This window comes from Gasterosteus aculeatus, chromosome 4 (genome assembly GCF_964276395.1).
Source record: "Gasterosteus aculeatus chromosome 4, fGasAcu3.hap1.1, whole genome shotgun sequence".
NCBI classification, from domain to species: Eukaryota; Metazoa; Chordata; class Actinopteri; order Perciformes; family Gasterosteidae; genus Gasterosteus; species Gasterosteus aculeatus.
Genome location: NC_135691.1, coordinates 24,876,508 through 24,894,254, shown reverse-complemented (window position 1 = coordinate 24,894,254; position 17,747 = coordinate 24,876,508). Strand labels below are relative to the sequence as shown.

The window sequence follows — 17,747 nt, the reverse complement described above, 5'->3', positions numbered from 1 at the left end:
ATTAACGTATTAATTTTGACACCCCTAGATATACCCCCCTCGTGAAGCAGATAGTTTGCAAAGCTTGTTATCTAAGGAAAATATCTAAAATAAAAAAACATTTTGGTTTGTTCAGCATTCTTTTGTTCACCACGTAATTCCAAATATGTTCCTTCATAGTTTGGATGTCTTCAAAATAATCTACAATGTAGAAAACAATAAGAGCAAGAACTATGTAGGGTAGCTACGTTGAACGAGCTACGTAGGCGGAGCTACGTAAAGTAAGCTCCGTAGAACGAGCCACGTATGAGCTGCGTCGAGCGAGCCACGCAGGGGGAGCTACGTAAAGCGTGGAGTTTAGACCGGAGGGAATGCTACGGAAGCCTTCAAAAGAGTGCAGTGTGTCCGTGACCCGGCCAATCAAGCCATATCACTGTTACGGGTGAGTATTTGCTCTTGCTCTGTCGTTATCTTATTTCGATTGTATTACTCTTCCTTTGATATCCAGTCTGGGTATTTTTTTCTCTCGTTGTTGGTTTGATATCACACACGACCCGCTAACTTGACATATTTTGACCAACCTAATCAACGTTTACTCAGTTCCTAGTCACATCTAACTCTTTCAACATGTCACATAATTCAGTGCTCCTGATGTAAATGTACATCTGCCCGTAGAGAAGCAGATCACTGTATGACGTCATAGTAGTAATGAAGCTGATCTCCACCAGCGCGATTGGAGCCGCGCTTCTCTTGTTACTGCACTGCTGTCAGATAGCCAGCAATGTTGGACAGAAGGTGAGTTGTATTGGATTATGTAGATGTGTATTGTATGGTCTAGCTCAGAACACCTCACTAATAGCCACTCAAAGAATCTGATGATTAAAGGATCTAATAACTAACGGAAGCAAATCCAGTAAAAGAATCTCCTTCCCCCTAGTCTATTCAGACCAACTATGGCGCTGCGGTGATATATATATATATATGTATGTATATATATACGTATATATATGTATGTATGTGTATATATACGTATATATATGTATGTATGTGTATATATACGTATATATATGTATGTGTATATGTATACGTATATATATGTATATATATATATATATACGTATATATATATGTATGTATATATATATGTATATATACATATGTATGTATATATATACATATATATATGTATGTATATATATATATGTATGTATGCGTATAAAGGCTAGATGTCTTACGGCGGAGTCCGCACATATACATATATATGTATGTATATATATACGTATATGTATGTATGTGTATATATACGTATATATATATGTATGTGTATATATATACGTATATATATGTATGTATGTATATATACGTATATATATATGTAAGTATATATATATGTATATATACATATGTATGTATATATATACGTATATATATATGTATGTATGTATATATATATATATGTATGTATGCGTATAAAGGCTAGATGTCTTACGGCGGAGTCCGCACATGGCGGCCATCTTGCTACAGTGAACTCGCTCACCCCTAACATTGTGTTGGCAGTTGTACGTCAGAGATGTAGTTATAACACTGCATACCTATGAATGAATGTTCTGTTTAATGCTATTTTCATATGAAAACCCATGGTTATAATTCTAATTATTCAATTCAATTCAAATCACATATCCACTGCAGCGATTACGATTGAGATTAAGTGAGCACTACATCACTGCCATGTATGAAAAAAAATATTTTTTGAAAGATAGCAACAACCTGGATTCAAACTAGGGTGGCCATTCGTCCGGCTTTTACATGCCCCGTCCGGCTGCAGGCGCGGGAGGGGAGGGGGGGGGGTGGTGCTAGCGGTAACTACTACTGTATCTCACTGCTCATTTTAACAGATAGGACAGCTCTCACCTCACATGCTCCGCTCTGGCCACCCGGTGCCGTCAGAATGTCATACAACTCAGTCCTGTTCATGTTAATTACATAGCTCTAATAATATTTTTTATGCTAATCTGAATTGGAAGTGCACGTTGTCATGAGCTGTATCTTGTATATTTTTTATTAGCTATGTGTTATGTGTATGCACCTTTATGTAATCTGGTGGAAAAACATAGTAAAAATTTAAAACCGGATCATACCAAACAAATATCTGTTTGCGTGTCCCTGTGTATGCAAAGTGTCCTCCTTTTTGACGTGAAGGAAATGGCCACCCTAATTCAAACCCTATTGAGCAAAGCTATAAAAGGTCCAAAGGCAGTTGCGATACGCAGGCCACCACTTACGCTTAGTGAATGTGATCAATATTTTGTTATTTATTCCTTAAATTGCAACATGTCAGTGTCGAGAATATGTTCACCACATGTGTAGCTATACTTTTTTTGCAAGGCTGCAGCCTCTCACCACTGACTCATTTGGATTAAAACAAATGTTCTTTACTGACTGTTGTATGGTGACTTATATCACAGCCACAAAGAAATACAAGATTGGACTGCTACACTGTAAATCACCTTATTTTACCATTTGGTGGTCTTTTGGTTAACAATATGATATAGTGCAGGGTTAACCAAACGACCGCCAACAGGTAAGATATGGTGATTGTAGCAGTCCAATCTAGTCGTCTTTAACGTATTTTCTTAAATGTATTTCTTCGTAAGGGGCTGTGATGTACGTTACTGTACAACCGGTAAAGAGCATTCATTTTTCTCTAATGTATTACTTCATACATGGCAGTGATTGTAATCTCTAATTGATATGTGATGCTTTTTGAAGATTTTCAGCAATATGTCTGTGAATGTGTGAGGCAGAAAACAGCTGCTAATGTTAAGTAAACAACACCCAAGAGGAGGCCCACTGTAGGTTCAAAAACCAGTAGGGACATAACACCAAAGTTTCTGCCTCTCTCTCCAACAATATTTGCATTTCCCGGAATGTGTTCATCATTGTACAGCAAGGATATTCAACATTTTGCGTCATAATGGCGTTTCACATTGGTTCTTTTCAAAAGCACACTGGTTTAGTGCTCCAGTGGGAATTATGAAGAGCAAAATCTAATTTCATGTGTTAGTAGCAAAACTTCTAAATATATGATGTTGTTCTCTACACAGCAAATTTCAGAGAGTTAAGTTGACTCTGAGATTCAATTTTAACCCAAAGCTGGTGTTTATACTGTCCCAATCTTGTCAGTGTTAAATCAATAAGTGTCAAAAATAGATCTGGTCAGGGTTAAATAGACTATGTGTTGAGTTAAAAATCCAAGTCCTTGACACTGGATAATGACTCCAGCTCTTTCGTACAATTGACTCTATAACAGTTGAATCAACTTTTTTGCCTAACACCAGAAAATTAACTTATGAATTTTGCTGTGTATTTGTGGGCAGTCTGACTGTGCATTAACTGTGGTGGAGAATACAGAAGGACGGAAGGAAGCTGATAAGGAAGCAGGGGTGATTGCTGATGAAGATGAAGGAGATTTTGAGGTGATCCAACCTACCGATAATTGGCAAACACTCAAAGCAGGTAAATTACTCCTACTTTGTCCTAGTCAAAAATACTCTTTAGTTCTGGACTTAGTGTGTGTGTGTGTTAGGCCAGGCAGTGCCAGCAGGTTCCCATGTGAGGCTGAATCTGCAGACAGGCCAGAGGGAGGTCCGATTGGGCGAGGAGCAGCTTAAGTATTGGACACACGAACACCGGTATGGGTCTCTTTAAGATCAGTGTCATCAAGTAATATTTGATTTGCCTATTTTGGTCTTTGTAGAACTAGCAGCTATTACTACCTTGTGGTCTTCTTTGAGCAGAATAAAATCTGAATATTCTATTCGCACTAAAATTCTGTGTTTGCAGTGAGATAGAAGACGACCAGTCTACCATCAGTGCTGACGAGTTGAAACGGGCCATGAAGAAGATGAAGGAGGACCTGAACCCAGTAAGCAAAGACAGACCAATAAATAACAGTGTAGCATATTCCATACCAGATTACAGGGATAGATTTTGAAGTGGGCTTATTCAAGACGTCTATTCAAAATGGCTCTATTACAGTAGATAGTTGGCGACACGCCCCTAGCTCTGAGAAGCAGAACCGAACTGAGCCCGTTTCAACCATCAATGACACGAGACGCAGAATTTTTTTATTGTGTGACTGTGGTGTTTTAAATGGTTAATTTGGATTACCAAAGTATACAATAACATAAAAAAGTAACAGATCAAGGGAGCAATAGAACAACTGTAAAATGAAAGGACTTTGGCTTTGAGAAGAGTGTAAATAACTGCTTTATTTGTCCATCAGGGATATCTGACATCAAGGTAAAAGTGGGGAGACATTCTAAATGTGGTGTGCATGTTCGCAGGACTCTGTGACATCCAAGTACCGTCCTCTGGGGGAGTTAAAGAGAGACATGGCTCAGCTAGACCTGTTGGTGGAGACAGATATTCAGGTACGTGATCATATCACTGTGGTTTCACTTGTGACTCCCAAAAATCAAGTTTTCACATCTGCAAAATTAGGCCTTCAAATTCTGAAGAAATAATTAAGGTTAGTCTGCAGGTAAGAGAATGATTCTTTGTTGCGTTTTGAGTACATGAAATCTGTGGGTTCAGTAGACACAGACCTTCTCCAATGGAAGCTCTGCGCACTTCTCCCCACATCCCCCTTTATTGCTTTGTGGGAGTCTGATGCCCAGCAGGGGGCTGTGATCACAGTCTCGCTTGGTCAAACATGTATGTGTTACTGTCTTTTTGTCTCCTGAAAAGCATGGTTAAGGGCCTAGGCGATGCATGGATGAGGGCCCAACACCTGCTTGTCGGCTATGATAATTAGCTGTGGGAACTTATTTCCTTCAAGTCTTTCTTAACATGAACTGATATTACCTTTTTACTGTGAAGCCAGTGCAGGACATGTTCAAATCAACATTCAAACATACAGAGTTCTGTGTTGTGGTGGTGTGTAGATAATGAAGCGGCTGCTGGACCAGTTAAAAAACAGCAACTCGACCACAGAGCTGAAGCTGAGCCTCCTGCTGGACCTGGAGTATATGGTTCATCAGGTATCCGAACACGCATTCAGACCTACACGTGGACCTCCGCTTGTGAAGATGTCATTTGCTAACTTTTGCATGTTTGTGTGTTAGGTGGATAACGCTCAGTCCCTGTGTTCAATGGGGGGTCTCCAACTCGTTGTAGAAGGTCTGAACAGTACCGACTTTAGACTGCAGGAAAGCTCTGCCTTTGTTCTGGGATCTGCCGTGTCAAGGTACAGTTGCATAAATCTGGGTTTAGCGAAGATCTGACCAATGCACGCATCACACCACTAAGTTGCATATCTACTACATCCACCACTGCTATTAATATTAGTCGTAACTTTAAATCCTCATTTTGCTACCAATATTTAAATCACTTCTGTCGTAGGGATTGACCGTATTGGTCATCTTTTACGTTGTTCATTCTGTACACCAGACATTCATTGCAGTCTATCTCTGGTATCCTGGCAGAGGGATCCTTCCTCTGCCGTTCACCATAAGAATGCTTCTTTTTTTCCCTCCCTTGAAGGGTTTTCATTATCGGGGATGCAAATGTTGTGATGTTAGGCTGTACAAAATAATATTAATTGAATTAAAAGTCAATTTGATTGTATCTCTATACAACTGTACAGTATTAAAACATTAAAATACACCAGTCCTCTAGGTTTACTAGAAGCTAACCATTTATTTAAGCAGGGGTACACATCACTGTGTGTACTTGGTGTGTCTACTTGTGTGCATCACCCTGGTCAGCAGTAGCTAACTTTTGAAAGCTTCTGTCCTGCAGTAACCCAATGGTACAGGTGAAGGCTGTAGAGAGTGGGGCTCTACAGACGCTCTTAACCATTATGGCTACTGCCCAACCACTCAGAGTCAAAAAGAAGGTACTGATCACAATTGAACACCTACTGAGGGGGAACACGGATGCATTCAATGTGCTTTAATGTTGTTTCTGTGTGATTGTCCTCCTGTCAGGTACTGTTTGCAGTGGCCTCCCTCTTACGTAACTTTCCCTACGCACAGCGCCACTTCCTGTCACATGGAGGGCTGCAGGTCCTATCAGAGCTATTCAGGGCCGATGGAGGAGGAGTTCTGCGTACACGCATTGTCACCATGTTGTATGACATGATCAGTGAGAAGGTACAACAAACAAACCGTCGGAGATGGGTATGACCTGTGCCGTTTATAGGTATATGTGGTCTATGGCAGTGGTCCCCAACCACCGGGCCGCGGACCGGTACCGGTCCGTTTGGTACCGGGGCGCACCACAGAAAGCTTATATATTTGTTTTTTCTGAAAAATGTTTTATTTTGAAAATTGACCGGATTTTCTCCTAATTATGTGCGCTCGTTTTCCGTTTTTCTTCACGTTTACAATTGTCCTCTTACCGTGCACGGCAGTTTTGCCCACCAGCGAACACAGAGCGCGCGACTACTACACCCCCCCCCGTCGGACCTTCTCGACCGGTCCGTGAAATATTGTCTGACATGAAAACGGGAGGTGTTGGAGACGACACTTTGGATATCAGCTGTTTGGTCATTTAGTATGGGAATGGCAGAAGAGGGAACCTTGTTGGAACCTTGTTTTTTACTGATTGCTGTTTACCACATTTGATCGCTTTGGACGTTGTGAAAGTTGGCAGGACGTTTACAATGCGTGGTATCCAGCACAAGAATTAGTTTATCCATCCTGCAAATAAATCTAGAAAATACTGCCCTGGATCACACGTTAGTCCCTCCTACTCAGCCTCTCTGGGACACATTTTTAGTTTCACACAAGTTTTTCTAGGAGTTAAAATCTCCCCTTGGTCTATTTTAGACAATGTGTTCCAATGGCCCTTGTTGAGGATGTAGATCAGGACATCCTAGATGATGTTGGTCTGTCCTGCTCCACTAGGAGTTAATTTCTCAGGCTGGTCTGGACATGGACCCCGATGCGGCCCACAAGGAGCGAGTGCATCAGTACTCCAAGGTGTCTCTGCAAGGGGAGCTGCTGGAGAAGGGTTGGTGCAATCTGGTCCCACAGCTGCTGGAGTCCACTGAGCATGACTACAGAGAAAAGGTGGGTTGATTTTGATAGTGTTTAATATTACATGAGCCATTTATACCATAATGGTATGAAAATTTGCTTGTTCAATGTGTTGTCCTTTTTCTTTCAGGCTCTGCGGGCTTTGTTGGCAATGGCTCCCATGTGTTTGGATCAGTACCGCTCGGACCGGTCTTTACTGAGCTCTCTGCTCACTCTCAGAGACCAGTACCAGGAAATGGTTGAGTCAGAAATGATTGTAGGGGAGGAGAACAGCTATTTTGCAGAGATTGTAGCGCTTATAAATGCTCTACAAGTCAAAATGAAATGATGAGATTGCACACACACACAGATTTCTTTAGGATACCGGTATGTCTCGTGATAAGACCCGTATTGCTATGTATTAATTTATGAATAAATGATTTTTTGTAAAAATGCTGGTGTTTTTGTGGATTTCATGTTGGGAATGACTTCTCTAAAAAAATATAACAAGCAAAATGCCTTCATTTTATTTGTATAACCCCAAAATTAATGCAAATAATGCAGACAGTTGAATGGGTATGACTTACCACTAATTTAGAAGTATCTATGCCAGTTTGGCAAGACAGCCTTAAAAGCATATAAGGAGGCTCCCCGTAGGGCAAGGTCAGCTTATTACTCATCATCAATAAAACAAAATTTAAGAAATTGGTGCCAACCCGACCCTGGGTGTAGGAACCATGGATGCAGCTGTGGGGGCCCTGATACATACTTAGATGGCTTCTCTTCCAACCTTCAACCTTGATAAACTGATTTCTACAATTTACTAAATCTTCTACCAGTCTCATGGATCCAATTGCGACTAGGCTGCTTAAGGATGTTTTTCCATTTGTTAGCACGTCTTTACTGGATATTACGAATCTGTCTTGGCAGCAGTGCTGTAGTGGTAAAATTAGAGGTGGGTAAACTCTGAATTTTGTGATCATACAGACCTCGACGCGATGCGAAGCAACGCAACACAAAGCGTCGCGACTCTTGTAAGGCTGTCCTGGCTATATTGCATTATGTTATCAGTAAAAGTCATATACAATCAATGACAATGAATACATGTGTTAGTATGTAGTTTATTAAATTTAAGAAAACAGTAAAGAAAAGTATGTCAACACAACACAACAACACAATTGCAGATTAAGAACTATCTACATACGGAGTCTCCTTTTTACAGTAGTGCCCAGAGGGCCTCCTTGTCCTCCACGTCAGGTCCTGCCTTGCACAGAGGAGCCATGAACCCCAGAACACGTGTTCTGGGGTTCATGGCTCCTCTGTGCTTCTCCTCTCTCTATTCGACCTGGTGTTTCTCCTCTCCCTGTGCTCTCTGCATCATTGCCTGTCCTATCACTGCCTGAAAAAATATGTTGAATTTAAGAGTTAACCAGTTAAGCAGCCTGTCAATTACACTGACAACATAAGTGCAAATCATTTGTGAGACTTTCTACATAACAAAATAACATAATTGTTTGAGAAATTAGACTATTATAGCCTGTAAACTGCAAACCTGTCTGTCTGTCTGTTTGTGCACTTGGGAGTGACAAAAAAGAATCATCGGCCCAATCCCAATCTCCCCACCCACAGACTGAGGGGCTCCCATCTATCATTAAATGCTGACTGCCAAGGGGAATTACCCACAAGTCATTGCAATGTGACGTTATACCAGGGGTGGTCTGTCAGGGCCAGATAAATCTTCTCTGATGGCCTAAACAAAATCAAAGATATTTCATGATTTATTTAGTATATATTACATGTAGTGTATTTACACTACAATTAACCCTAACCCTAATATATACATATTGTTCCCATTAGCTTATTTTTCTCACAGGTGTGATGGGAACCCAAGAGAAGTAAGACAGAAAAGATTGGTTTTGTCAACATTGAGACTTCTTAACTATTAGCTCCAGTATGTTAGAGACATGTCAGACATCAGTTTCAAAGGCACAATTGTAAAAAATAAATAAATATTTTCCAAATATGAATTATTGAATTCTTCTCTGTAATATCTTTCATGTGTGGTCGGCTGCTTGCATAAAACATGAAAATGTTTCTATTTCAATTGTTTGAGAATGCCAGAGTTAGCGTCATTGATCCCTGTATTATAGACATGAAATACTATGAGGTTCGTCACTATTGCTGTAGAGAAACATATGAGGTTCAGGTACATTTAAAAGGTAATATACAGTGCTTCCGGTAAGTATTCACAGCGCTTCACTTTTTCGACATTTTGTTATGTTACAGCCCTATTCCAAAATAAATTAAATTCATTATTTTTCTCAACATTCTACACACAACAACCCATAATGACAAAGTGAAAACTGTTTTTGCAATTTTTTGCAAATCTGTTAAAAATAAAGAATGAAAACATAACATGTACATACGTATTCACAGCCTTTGCTCAATACTTTGTTGAAGCACCTTTGGCAGCAATTTGAGCCTCAAGTCTTCTTGGGAATGATTCCACAAGAGTGGCACACCTATTTCTGGGCAGTTTCTCCCATTCTTCTTTGCAGAACCTCTCAAGTTCCATCAGGTTGGATGGGGAGCGTCGGTGCACAGCCATTTTCAGATCTCTCCAGTCTGAGGTCCAGAGCACTTTGGAGCATGTTTTCATCGAGGATGTCTCTGTACATTGCTGCATTCATCTTTCCCTCAATCCTGACTAGTCTCCCAGTTCCTCCCGCTGAAAAACATCCCCACAGCATGATGCTGCCTCCACCATGCTTCACTGTAGGGATGGTATTGGCCAGGTGATGAGCAGTGCCTGGTTTCCTCCAGACATGACGCTTGGCATTCAGGCCAAAGAGTTCAAGCTTTGTTTCATCAGACCAGAGAATTTTGTTTCTCATGGTCTGGGAGTCCTTCAGGTGTCGTCCTTCCTACCAGTTGCACCGAGGAGCAGCTCCGCTCATTTTGTCCACTCCCACCTCTGGCAACGGCAATCGCTTAACGAAACAAAGAGAAGGAGCTCCTGGATACTTACAAAACCAGTGGGATTATATTTTCTTTTAGATAAAACAGGCATTTTTCAATATTTTTACAACTTCCTCAACGCTACGCGAGGAGGCCTACCAAACAAGATAAGCCTGAGCCTGTGCTACAGTGCTAAAGGTAATTAGCAGAAGATGTCTCCCTTCTCTACGGAAGATTACCACAAACTCGTACAGAAGATTTTACTGCTGGAAAAAGTGAAGCGCTGTGAATACTTTCCGGATGCACTGTATATTGATGGTTGTGCACTTAACGGGACGAGGACTAACACACTGATTATCAGCCTCTTGATGTTTAAACGGTAGGTTTGTAAGGGAAATGTAGCCCTATTCTTTAAAATATTAACTGATTAATATGCTGTATCAAACCTTCTCTCTACTTTACAAAGCTTTTCTAAAGGTAATGCAATGTGATGCAATACAACAACCCTGAAATAAATGATGACCTCAGTAACAATTGTGAGATGCATGTAGTGGTAAAAACATTCTATAAACAATTGTCTTGTGCCAGGTCGCAGTGGTTGACCCTGAGATGGAGAGAGATAGAAAGATTTAGGGTTTGCAGCTGTGTTTGGGAAAGGGGGTCATCTTGCTCTCACGGACCTTCGATCAGAGGAGCATTGTGTGTTACCCTCAGCTTCACCTGAGTTCTTATCTCAACTTGATTTGTGGCTTCTCGAAACTGGCGCTAAGAACTGTCTTCAAGTGTATAAAAACTCAGCGTTTTTACTGCTCGGGGACGCCATTACACAGAACTCTGGAATACGTGCTGGTGTGTTGGACCTCCTGCTTGCAAGCAATAGTTAGAGCCAGATATCTGCGGAGAATTGCTCATGTAATCTTTTTCTCTTCTAAATAAATGTTAACTTTTTGACTTTAGTTGATCAACGTGCTAGATCCTTCTCAGCAACCAACTCGGGGGGTCGGAGATCCCGACACTATTTATCTGCTTCTTTCAACCAATATTCAATAATATATTAGATATACACCTGTCAGTGTAATCCAGTAAAGTTCAGCAGCACCACAAACTACAGCTGCTCCTCTTCATCTTCTTTAGAAAGATGTTCCATTGTACAGCAATTCTGATTGGTTGATTGGTTGAATGTGCGGTTCTGACGGATTTCGACCACTTCCTCTGACGGTAAGCGTGGTGCGTCACTTCCTGTCGCCAGCGTGTCTGATGTTCTTGAACTTTTCACAGCTCTAGCTTTACTGAGTTGATTGTAGCGTGATATTTTTCATCACAAGCAGCGAATTATCAGATAATTCACCGTCTAGCAATGTTTCGTTCAATGGAATGGGTGCTTAGACATTGTTTAGCGTCAACGTTACTTATATTAGCATTAGCTAACGTTACATTAGCTTAGCAGCTAACCTAATGATGTCTTCCCACCTTACATCTCCTGCTCTTTCTTGCTCGGTCTGTCACATGTTTAGCTATTCCTCTGCCTTCCTTCCTTATAATGGTACGTGTAAGTGTAGTATATTTAATAAATTGGAGGCGAGGCTAGAAGCACGGCTCCGCACCATGGAAGCTCAGTCGTTAACCACTGTAGTTAGTGTAGTTGGCGAGTAGTGCTGTGTCGTTCGTGAACGATTCGTTCATTTTGAACGAATCCTTACAAGGACTCGAGATTAACGAGTCCCCTCAAAAAAAGATTTGTTCATTTTCTCGTGGCCACGCATCGGGACTTGTATAGGCTCAGCCAAGGAAATAGAAATGATTCGTTGAATGCAGGTCACATGGAAAATGATCCTTCTGCCAACCAAGTGATACCAGTGCTGAGCCTATGCAGGTCACGTGAAAAATGAACGATGAACGAATCATTGACCCGAAGACTCGGTTGGCAGATGAACGAAACATTGACCCGAAGACACGGTCGGGAGGAACGATTCGTTCATCTGCCGGATACAGATCTTTAGATCATTTTTCACGTGACCTGCATTGGTTTAGTAGAGGAAACAGTTACCTTATTCCCTTTCTCGTGACCGCTGTTTTCAGTATAGAAACGTGAATTATATTCGTTCACAAGTCTGTGATACTGTATACTATACAGTACAACATGACAGTTTGTATGGTTTTAAATTGTCATTTATTATCACACTGGCATTTAATTATCACGGCAAACTATTACACTGCACTAAACTGTAAGTGTAAATGTAAAGTGAAAATAACTGTTATGACTGGGGTCATATGTGTAGTTTTTGTGGGTTTCCTTTTGTGTCTTTTTGTTTTCCCTTTATTCAAACAGGGATGTGCCACCATCAGGCGCGGATTGTCTCCCACCCGTCCTGTGATTGGCTGCAGCCGGCATATAATGGAAGCCAAGATGGCGTCTGAGGCAGAGCAGGCCAGAGCAGGGGAGGACAGCAGCAGAGCACAGCAGCAGAGCACAACCCTCGTCCTCCTCCTCTTCCAACCAGCCACTTGTATTATACCGTGAAGCCGAATAAGTATTCTGTTTTTCTTTTGAGTTGGTTTTCTCCTGTTTTAAAGTAGTTAGGTAGGTAAGACTGATGTCATTATTTTTCTCCTTTGTTTTGGTAGGTCAGCGTCTTATTTTTTAGCTAGGATCGTTTTTTGGTTTGTTTGTTATATTGGGGATGGGCAACGGCGAAGCCGTGGTTTGTTTTTACCTCAACATACCGGGTTTTTCTCAACCTAGAGCTTTTTTTCAATAAATATCCCCTATATAAACTTAAAGTGTGTGTGGCTACTTGGGAGACGGGGAAGATTGGGGCCTATTCATGTTGCACCTTAGGCACCCCTAGACTGGGGCGTAACAATAGCAAAACCAGTCATAATGCATTGATCCATTTTGACTGGTTCTTCGGATACGGATCTTAGGATCATTTTTCACGTGACCTGCGCTCAGAAGAGGAAACGGAAAGGATTTGTTTACCTCGTTCACTTTCGCGTGGCTAGGTTTAGTAAGACGTGAATGATATTCCTTCACAAGTAATAATTACAGGTTTCGTTATTTTAACTTTTCTGTACTTTACTTAGAGTTCAGCGTAATAGTTATGCCGTGTTAATTGAATGCTAGTGTGAAAATAAATGATCACTTCAAATCATCCAGACTGTCATGATACATTATTTATTATTTTAACGCAGGAATTTATCTTACCCCCCCTCAAATAGAAAGAATGACTCGAAAAAAGATTTGTTCATTTTACTGAACAAGATTCAAAGAACCGAGTCGGTAAAATGATCCGAACCTCCCATCACTATTGGCGAGAGCCTGGTCTGATAAGGAGGGACGGTACCCATCCCACTTTGGATGGAGCTGAACTTATTTCTAAGAACTTGACCCAGTTTCTTAGTGGACTTAATCCATGACCCAGAGTTCATACCAGGTAGCAGAGTCGCAGTTTTACACTTTTCTGCGCTTCCATCCGAGCAGTCACTCACCCAAACCATAATTAACCCTATAGAGACCTTGTCTGCCCCACGGACACAGTTATCGAAGTGAAACAACCAAGGAGTCATAGTAAATAACTTAAAGCTAATAATGCAAGAGTGCAACAAAATAGGAGAATCAAAGGAGGACTTTTGAATATTAGATCTGTCATCTAAAGCTGTTTTTAGTAAATTAACTAATATCAGATCACCATGCTGATTTTTTTTGTCTTACTGAAACATGTTGTTGTGGTTGTTGAATGGGGAATATTTCATCTTAAATGAAGAGACTCCTCCGAGTCATGTTAATACTCATATTCCCCGAGGCACAGGCCGAGGGGGAGGAGTGGCAGCTATTTATGACTCCTGCCTTTTAATAAACTTGGCCTTGACTAAGCCTGGTTCAGTCTTTCGCAACCGACCTGGAAAATAATCCAGCCGGTTCTCTTTGTAATAGTGTACAGAGCCCCAGGTCCTAATTCAGGATTACTTTCTGAATTTTCACAGTTCTTAACGAGTTTGGTCCTTAAAACGGACAAGGTAATTATTGTGGGTGATTTTAACATTCATGTGGATGTCAACGACAACCTTGGTACTGCATTTCTTTCAATGTTAGATTCAATTGGTTTCCGTCAGAGAGTAAATAAACCAACTCACTGTTTTAACCACACTCTCGAATTGTTTGTGTATGGGATTGGGATTGAACAGAAAAATTCTCACTCGACACTGGCGTAAAATCATCAAAACAGGTTATTTAATGTTCGCAAACAGGAGACATAGTTGACACACATACAAGTCATGCCCCAAGCCTGCTCAAAGGTTTTCATCTTTGGAGCAGGAATATATACTGCAGATATTGCATCAAAACATAGGGATGGTTACGCACATACAGAGGACTGATTGTTTACCCTCATGGGATGGAATGTCCCTCCCGAGGCCGGCGCCCCTAATCTCTGACAAGATGCCTGCCAGCTGAGGGTAGCACAGCCTTATTGATATCATGACACACATTATTTGCAGTTTTTCCAACAAACATTTAACAATTTTTCCACAGAACCTTCTCCTGTCGGACCATTGTCTGATAACCTTTGAATTTCTACTACCGGAATCTCCTCCTCCTGCACAAGGGTTTCTACAGTCGACACTTATTGGATACCGCTGTAACCTCATTTAAAGAATCTATTCCTTCTGCTCTAAGTTCAGTGCCCTGTCTCAAGATACAAGAAGACTCTTGCGAGAACTTCAGTCCGTCCCGGATCGATCATTTTGTCGATGCTGCTACAGGCTCTTTGAGAGTGGCGCTGGAAGCTATTGCTCCTCTGGAAAGAAGAATAGCAACAAGAAGGAAGTTTGCTCCGTGGTATAACCCTCAAACACGGAACCTAAAGCAAACTGTGCGGAGACTTGAACCAAATCAGAAGGATCTAGGTTAGTTTGGCAAGACAGCCTTAAAACATATAAGAAGGCTCTCTGTAACGCAAGAGCATCTTATTACTCATCATTAATAGAGAAAAATAAAACAACTCCAGGTTTCTCTTCAGCACTGTAGCCAGACTGACAGAGAGTCACAGCTCTGTCGAGCCGTGTATTCCTTTGAACCTCAGTAGTAACAACTTCATGAACTTCTTCAATGATAAGATTCTGACTATCAAAAAGAAAATGGATGGTCTCCTGCCTTCAACCAGTGCCGACCTGTCCTCAGATGTAGGAACCTTGGATGCAGCAGTGGGCCCTGATGCCTGTTTGGATGCCTTCTCTTCCATCAACCTTGATCAACTGACTTCTTTAATTTTGAAGTCTAAATCTTCTACTTGTCTCTTGGTTCCGATTCCGACTAAGTTTTTCCTTTAGTTAGCACGTCTTTATTAGATATTATGAATCTGTCTTTGTTGACAGGACATGTACCCCAGTCCTTCAAGGTAGTTGTAATTAAACCTCTTCTTAAGAAACCTCCTCTTGCTCCAGCGGCTAACTACAGACCTATCTTCCCTTGCTCTCTAAGATCCTTGAGAAATCCATCGCAAATCAATTATGTGACTTTCCAGTTAGGATTTCGAGTGCATCATAGCACAGAAACATCACTGGTGAAAATTGAGAATGATCTTATACTTGCATCGGACCAAGGACTCATCTCCTTTCTTGTCTTGCTGGACCTCAGTGCTGCATTTGATTTGACCATAGACCAGCGATTCCCAAAGTGTGGGCCGCGACGGTACTGCAGGTGGGCCACGAGAGGTCATTTACAATAAACAAATAAAATATTTTTAATTTTCAATTTTGAAAAGTTTGAAATTAATACAAAAATATTTATGATTTAAATTACGTGTTATTCCGGCCTTGATTCTTGCCTTGGCCCTTTGGATCTGTTTTCTTTGTATATAGTTGTACATTACACCTATTTGTAACACTTGTATATATTGTGCAGGAAAGTAGGGAGTTTGACGACATTTTATTTCTTTTTGTCATCTGTTTTTCTTATATAGGGAGTTAGGGAAGAATGGTGTATATTGATTTTATTTTTTGTTTGCTTAGGTTAGTTAGTTTTCTTTTAAAAGTAAGAGGTGTTTCGCTTTTTATTTTGGCCTTGTTGGCTCCTGAAGCTGTTCTCCCAGCCCCAAATAAAAAACAAACGCAAAGTTGGATAGTGGTCTCGCTGTTTCCTGTTGCTTCTAAGACCTGGTCGTAACATTAGGGTTGCAAATTTCTGTATTTTACTTAATACTTATACTACTTAATAAAACAATAAGGCTCTCGCTCAAAACGGCTGCTCTTGTCCGCCTGTCGTTATTCAACAAAAGGCGCCGCCAAATAAAAAAATGTCAAATGGGGCGCCCTCTTGTAGTATTAAAGTAAATATATATGAGCTACAGAGAAAATGGTATACAAAACATATATTGTCGGTTAATACATTTTTAATGGGTTAAATTCTTACGGTCATTTAATCATCCCTAGTTTATGTTTTGATCAGAGTTGTGATTAAAGGTTTGGGTGGGCCACAAAAGATTTTCAGATTTCAAATTGGGCCGCGGCATTCTTGAGTTTGGGAACCGCTGCCATAGACCAATGTATCCTGTTGCAGAGACCAGAACATTTGATTTGTATCAAAGGAACTGCACTCAGCTGGTTTAAATCCTATTTATCGGATCGATCCCAGTTTGTGCTTGTAAACGGTGAATCCTCGAAGACCATCAATGTTGGTCACGGTGTCCCACAAGGTTCTGTACTTGGACCAATTTTATTTACCTTCAATATGCTTCCTTTGGGCGATCTTATCAGGAAACACCGCATAAACTTCCATTGTTATGCAGACGATACTCAACTGTATTTGTCGATCAAACCAGAAGAGACGAACCAGCTTTTTAGACTTCAAGAATGTCTTGGAGACATCAAAACTTGGATGACCGGCAACTTCCTGATGCTAAACTCAGGAAAAAATAGGTTATCTTGATAGGCCCAGAGCGCCTTCGAAGCCAGCTGTCACGTGATACACTTTTTATGGATGGAATTGCTCTGGTATCCAGTAGCACTGTCAAGAATCTTGGTGTTCTCTTCGACCAGGATATGTCCTTCACCTCTCATATAAAGAAGACTTAAAGGACTCCCTTTTTTCATCTACGTAATATTTGAAAAATTAGGAACTTCCTGTCTCAAAGTGATGCAGAAAAATTAATGTATGCGTTTGTTACTTCTAGACTGGATTACTGTAATTCTTTGTTATCAGGCTGCTCTTGTACCGTAAATCTCTTAAGCCTCTCCAGTTGATTCAGAATGCTGCAGCACGTGTATTAAAAAGAACTAAGAAAAGGGATCATATTACTCCTGTATTAACTTCTCTGCACTGGCTCCCTGTTAAATCAAGAATAGAATTTAAGGTACTTCTCACCTACAAGGCTCTTGCTGGTGAGGCAATGTCTTATCTTAAAGAGCTTGTAACACCGTAATGCCCTACAAGGCAGCTGCGCCCCATAGATGCTGGGTTACTTGTTGCTCCTAGGGTTTTAAAAAGTAGGATGGGAGCCAGAGGCTTCAGTTATCAAGCTCCTCTTTTGTGGAACCAGCTTCCACTTTCAGTCCGGGGGGGAGATTCAGTCAGCTCATTTAAGATAAAGCTTAAAACTTTCCTCTTTGATTTTGCTTATAGTTAGGGCTGGCTCAGGTTAGACCGGACCAGCCCATAGTTAAGCTGCTATAGGCTTAGATTGCTGGGGGACTTCTTAGGACACACCAAGCTCCTCTCTCACGCTCTCTTTCTACAATAATTCACATTTTATTAATGCACTAATTCAGCTTCTTTCCCGGAGATTTTTTGTG

General features: G+C 40.9%; 1 protein-coding gene and 2 pseudogenes across 4 annotated transcripts; all 3 read left to right on the top strand.

Annotated features, from left to right (window-relative positions):
- The first annotated feature begins 247 nt into the window (after nucleotides 1–247).
- sil1 (SIL1 nucleotide exchange factor) lies at nucleotides 248–7,454 on the top strand. Of its 4 annotated transcripts, none has more exons than XM_078101469.1 (12): nucleotides 248–421; nucleotides 655–774; nucleotides 3,357–3,495; nucleotides 3,566–3,671; nucleotides 3,823–3,904; nucleotides 4,326–4,412; nucleotides 4,926–5,021; nucleotides 5,106–5,227; nucleotides 5,782–5,878; nucleotides 6,018–6,134; nucleotides 6,891–7,055; nucleotides 7,153–7,454. In XM_078101469.1, the coding sequence occupies exons 2-12, from the start codon at nucleotides 688–690 to the stop codon at nucleotides 7,348–7,350; spliced, it is 1,296 nt and encodes a 431-aa protein (XP_077957595.1). In that variant the 5' UTR covers nucleotides 248–421; nucleotides 655–687; the 3' UTR covers nucleotides 7,351–7,454. The 4 variants fall into 4 exon arrangements, with proteins under 4 accessions (XP_077957595.1, XP_040028897.2, XP_077957594.1 ...); XM_040172963.2 differs by having other exon boundaries at nucleotides 5,970–6,134; XM_078101468.1 differs by having other exon boundaries at nucleotides 268–421; nucleotides 660–774.
- Nucleotides 7,455–13,244: 5,790 nt separating this feature from the next.
- LOC120817116 (uncharacterized) lies at nucleotides 13,245–14,204 on the top strand (annotated as a pseudogene).
- A 232-nt stretch (nucleotides 14,205–14,436) lies between these two features.
- LOC144382979 (uncharacterized) lies at nucleotides 14,437–15,799 on the top strand (annotated as a pseudogene).
- Nucleotides 15,800–17,747: the final 1,948 nt, after the last annotated feature.

Bases quoted from the DNA above. Each gene is read 5' to 3' on its own strand.
- sil1 (XM_040172964.2), top strand. From the start codon at position 351: ATGCTACGGAAGCCTTCAAAAGAGTGCAGTGTGTCCGTGACCCGGCCA. The intron at 5,228-5,781 runs GTACAGTTGCAT...TCTGTCCTGCAG, and splicing joins CTGGGATCTGCCGTGTCAAG to TAACCCAATGGTACAGGTGA. The intron at 6,135-6,890 runs GTACAACAAACA...CTGCTCCACTAG, and splicing joins ATGACATGATCAGTGAGAAG to GAGTTAATTTCTCAGGCTGG.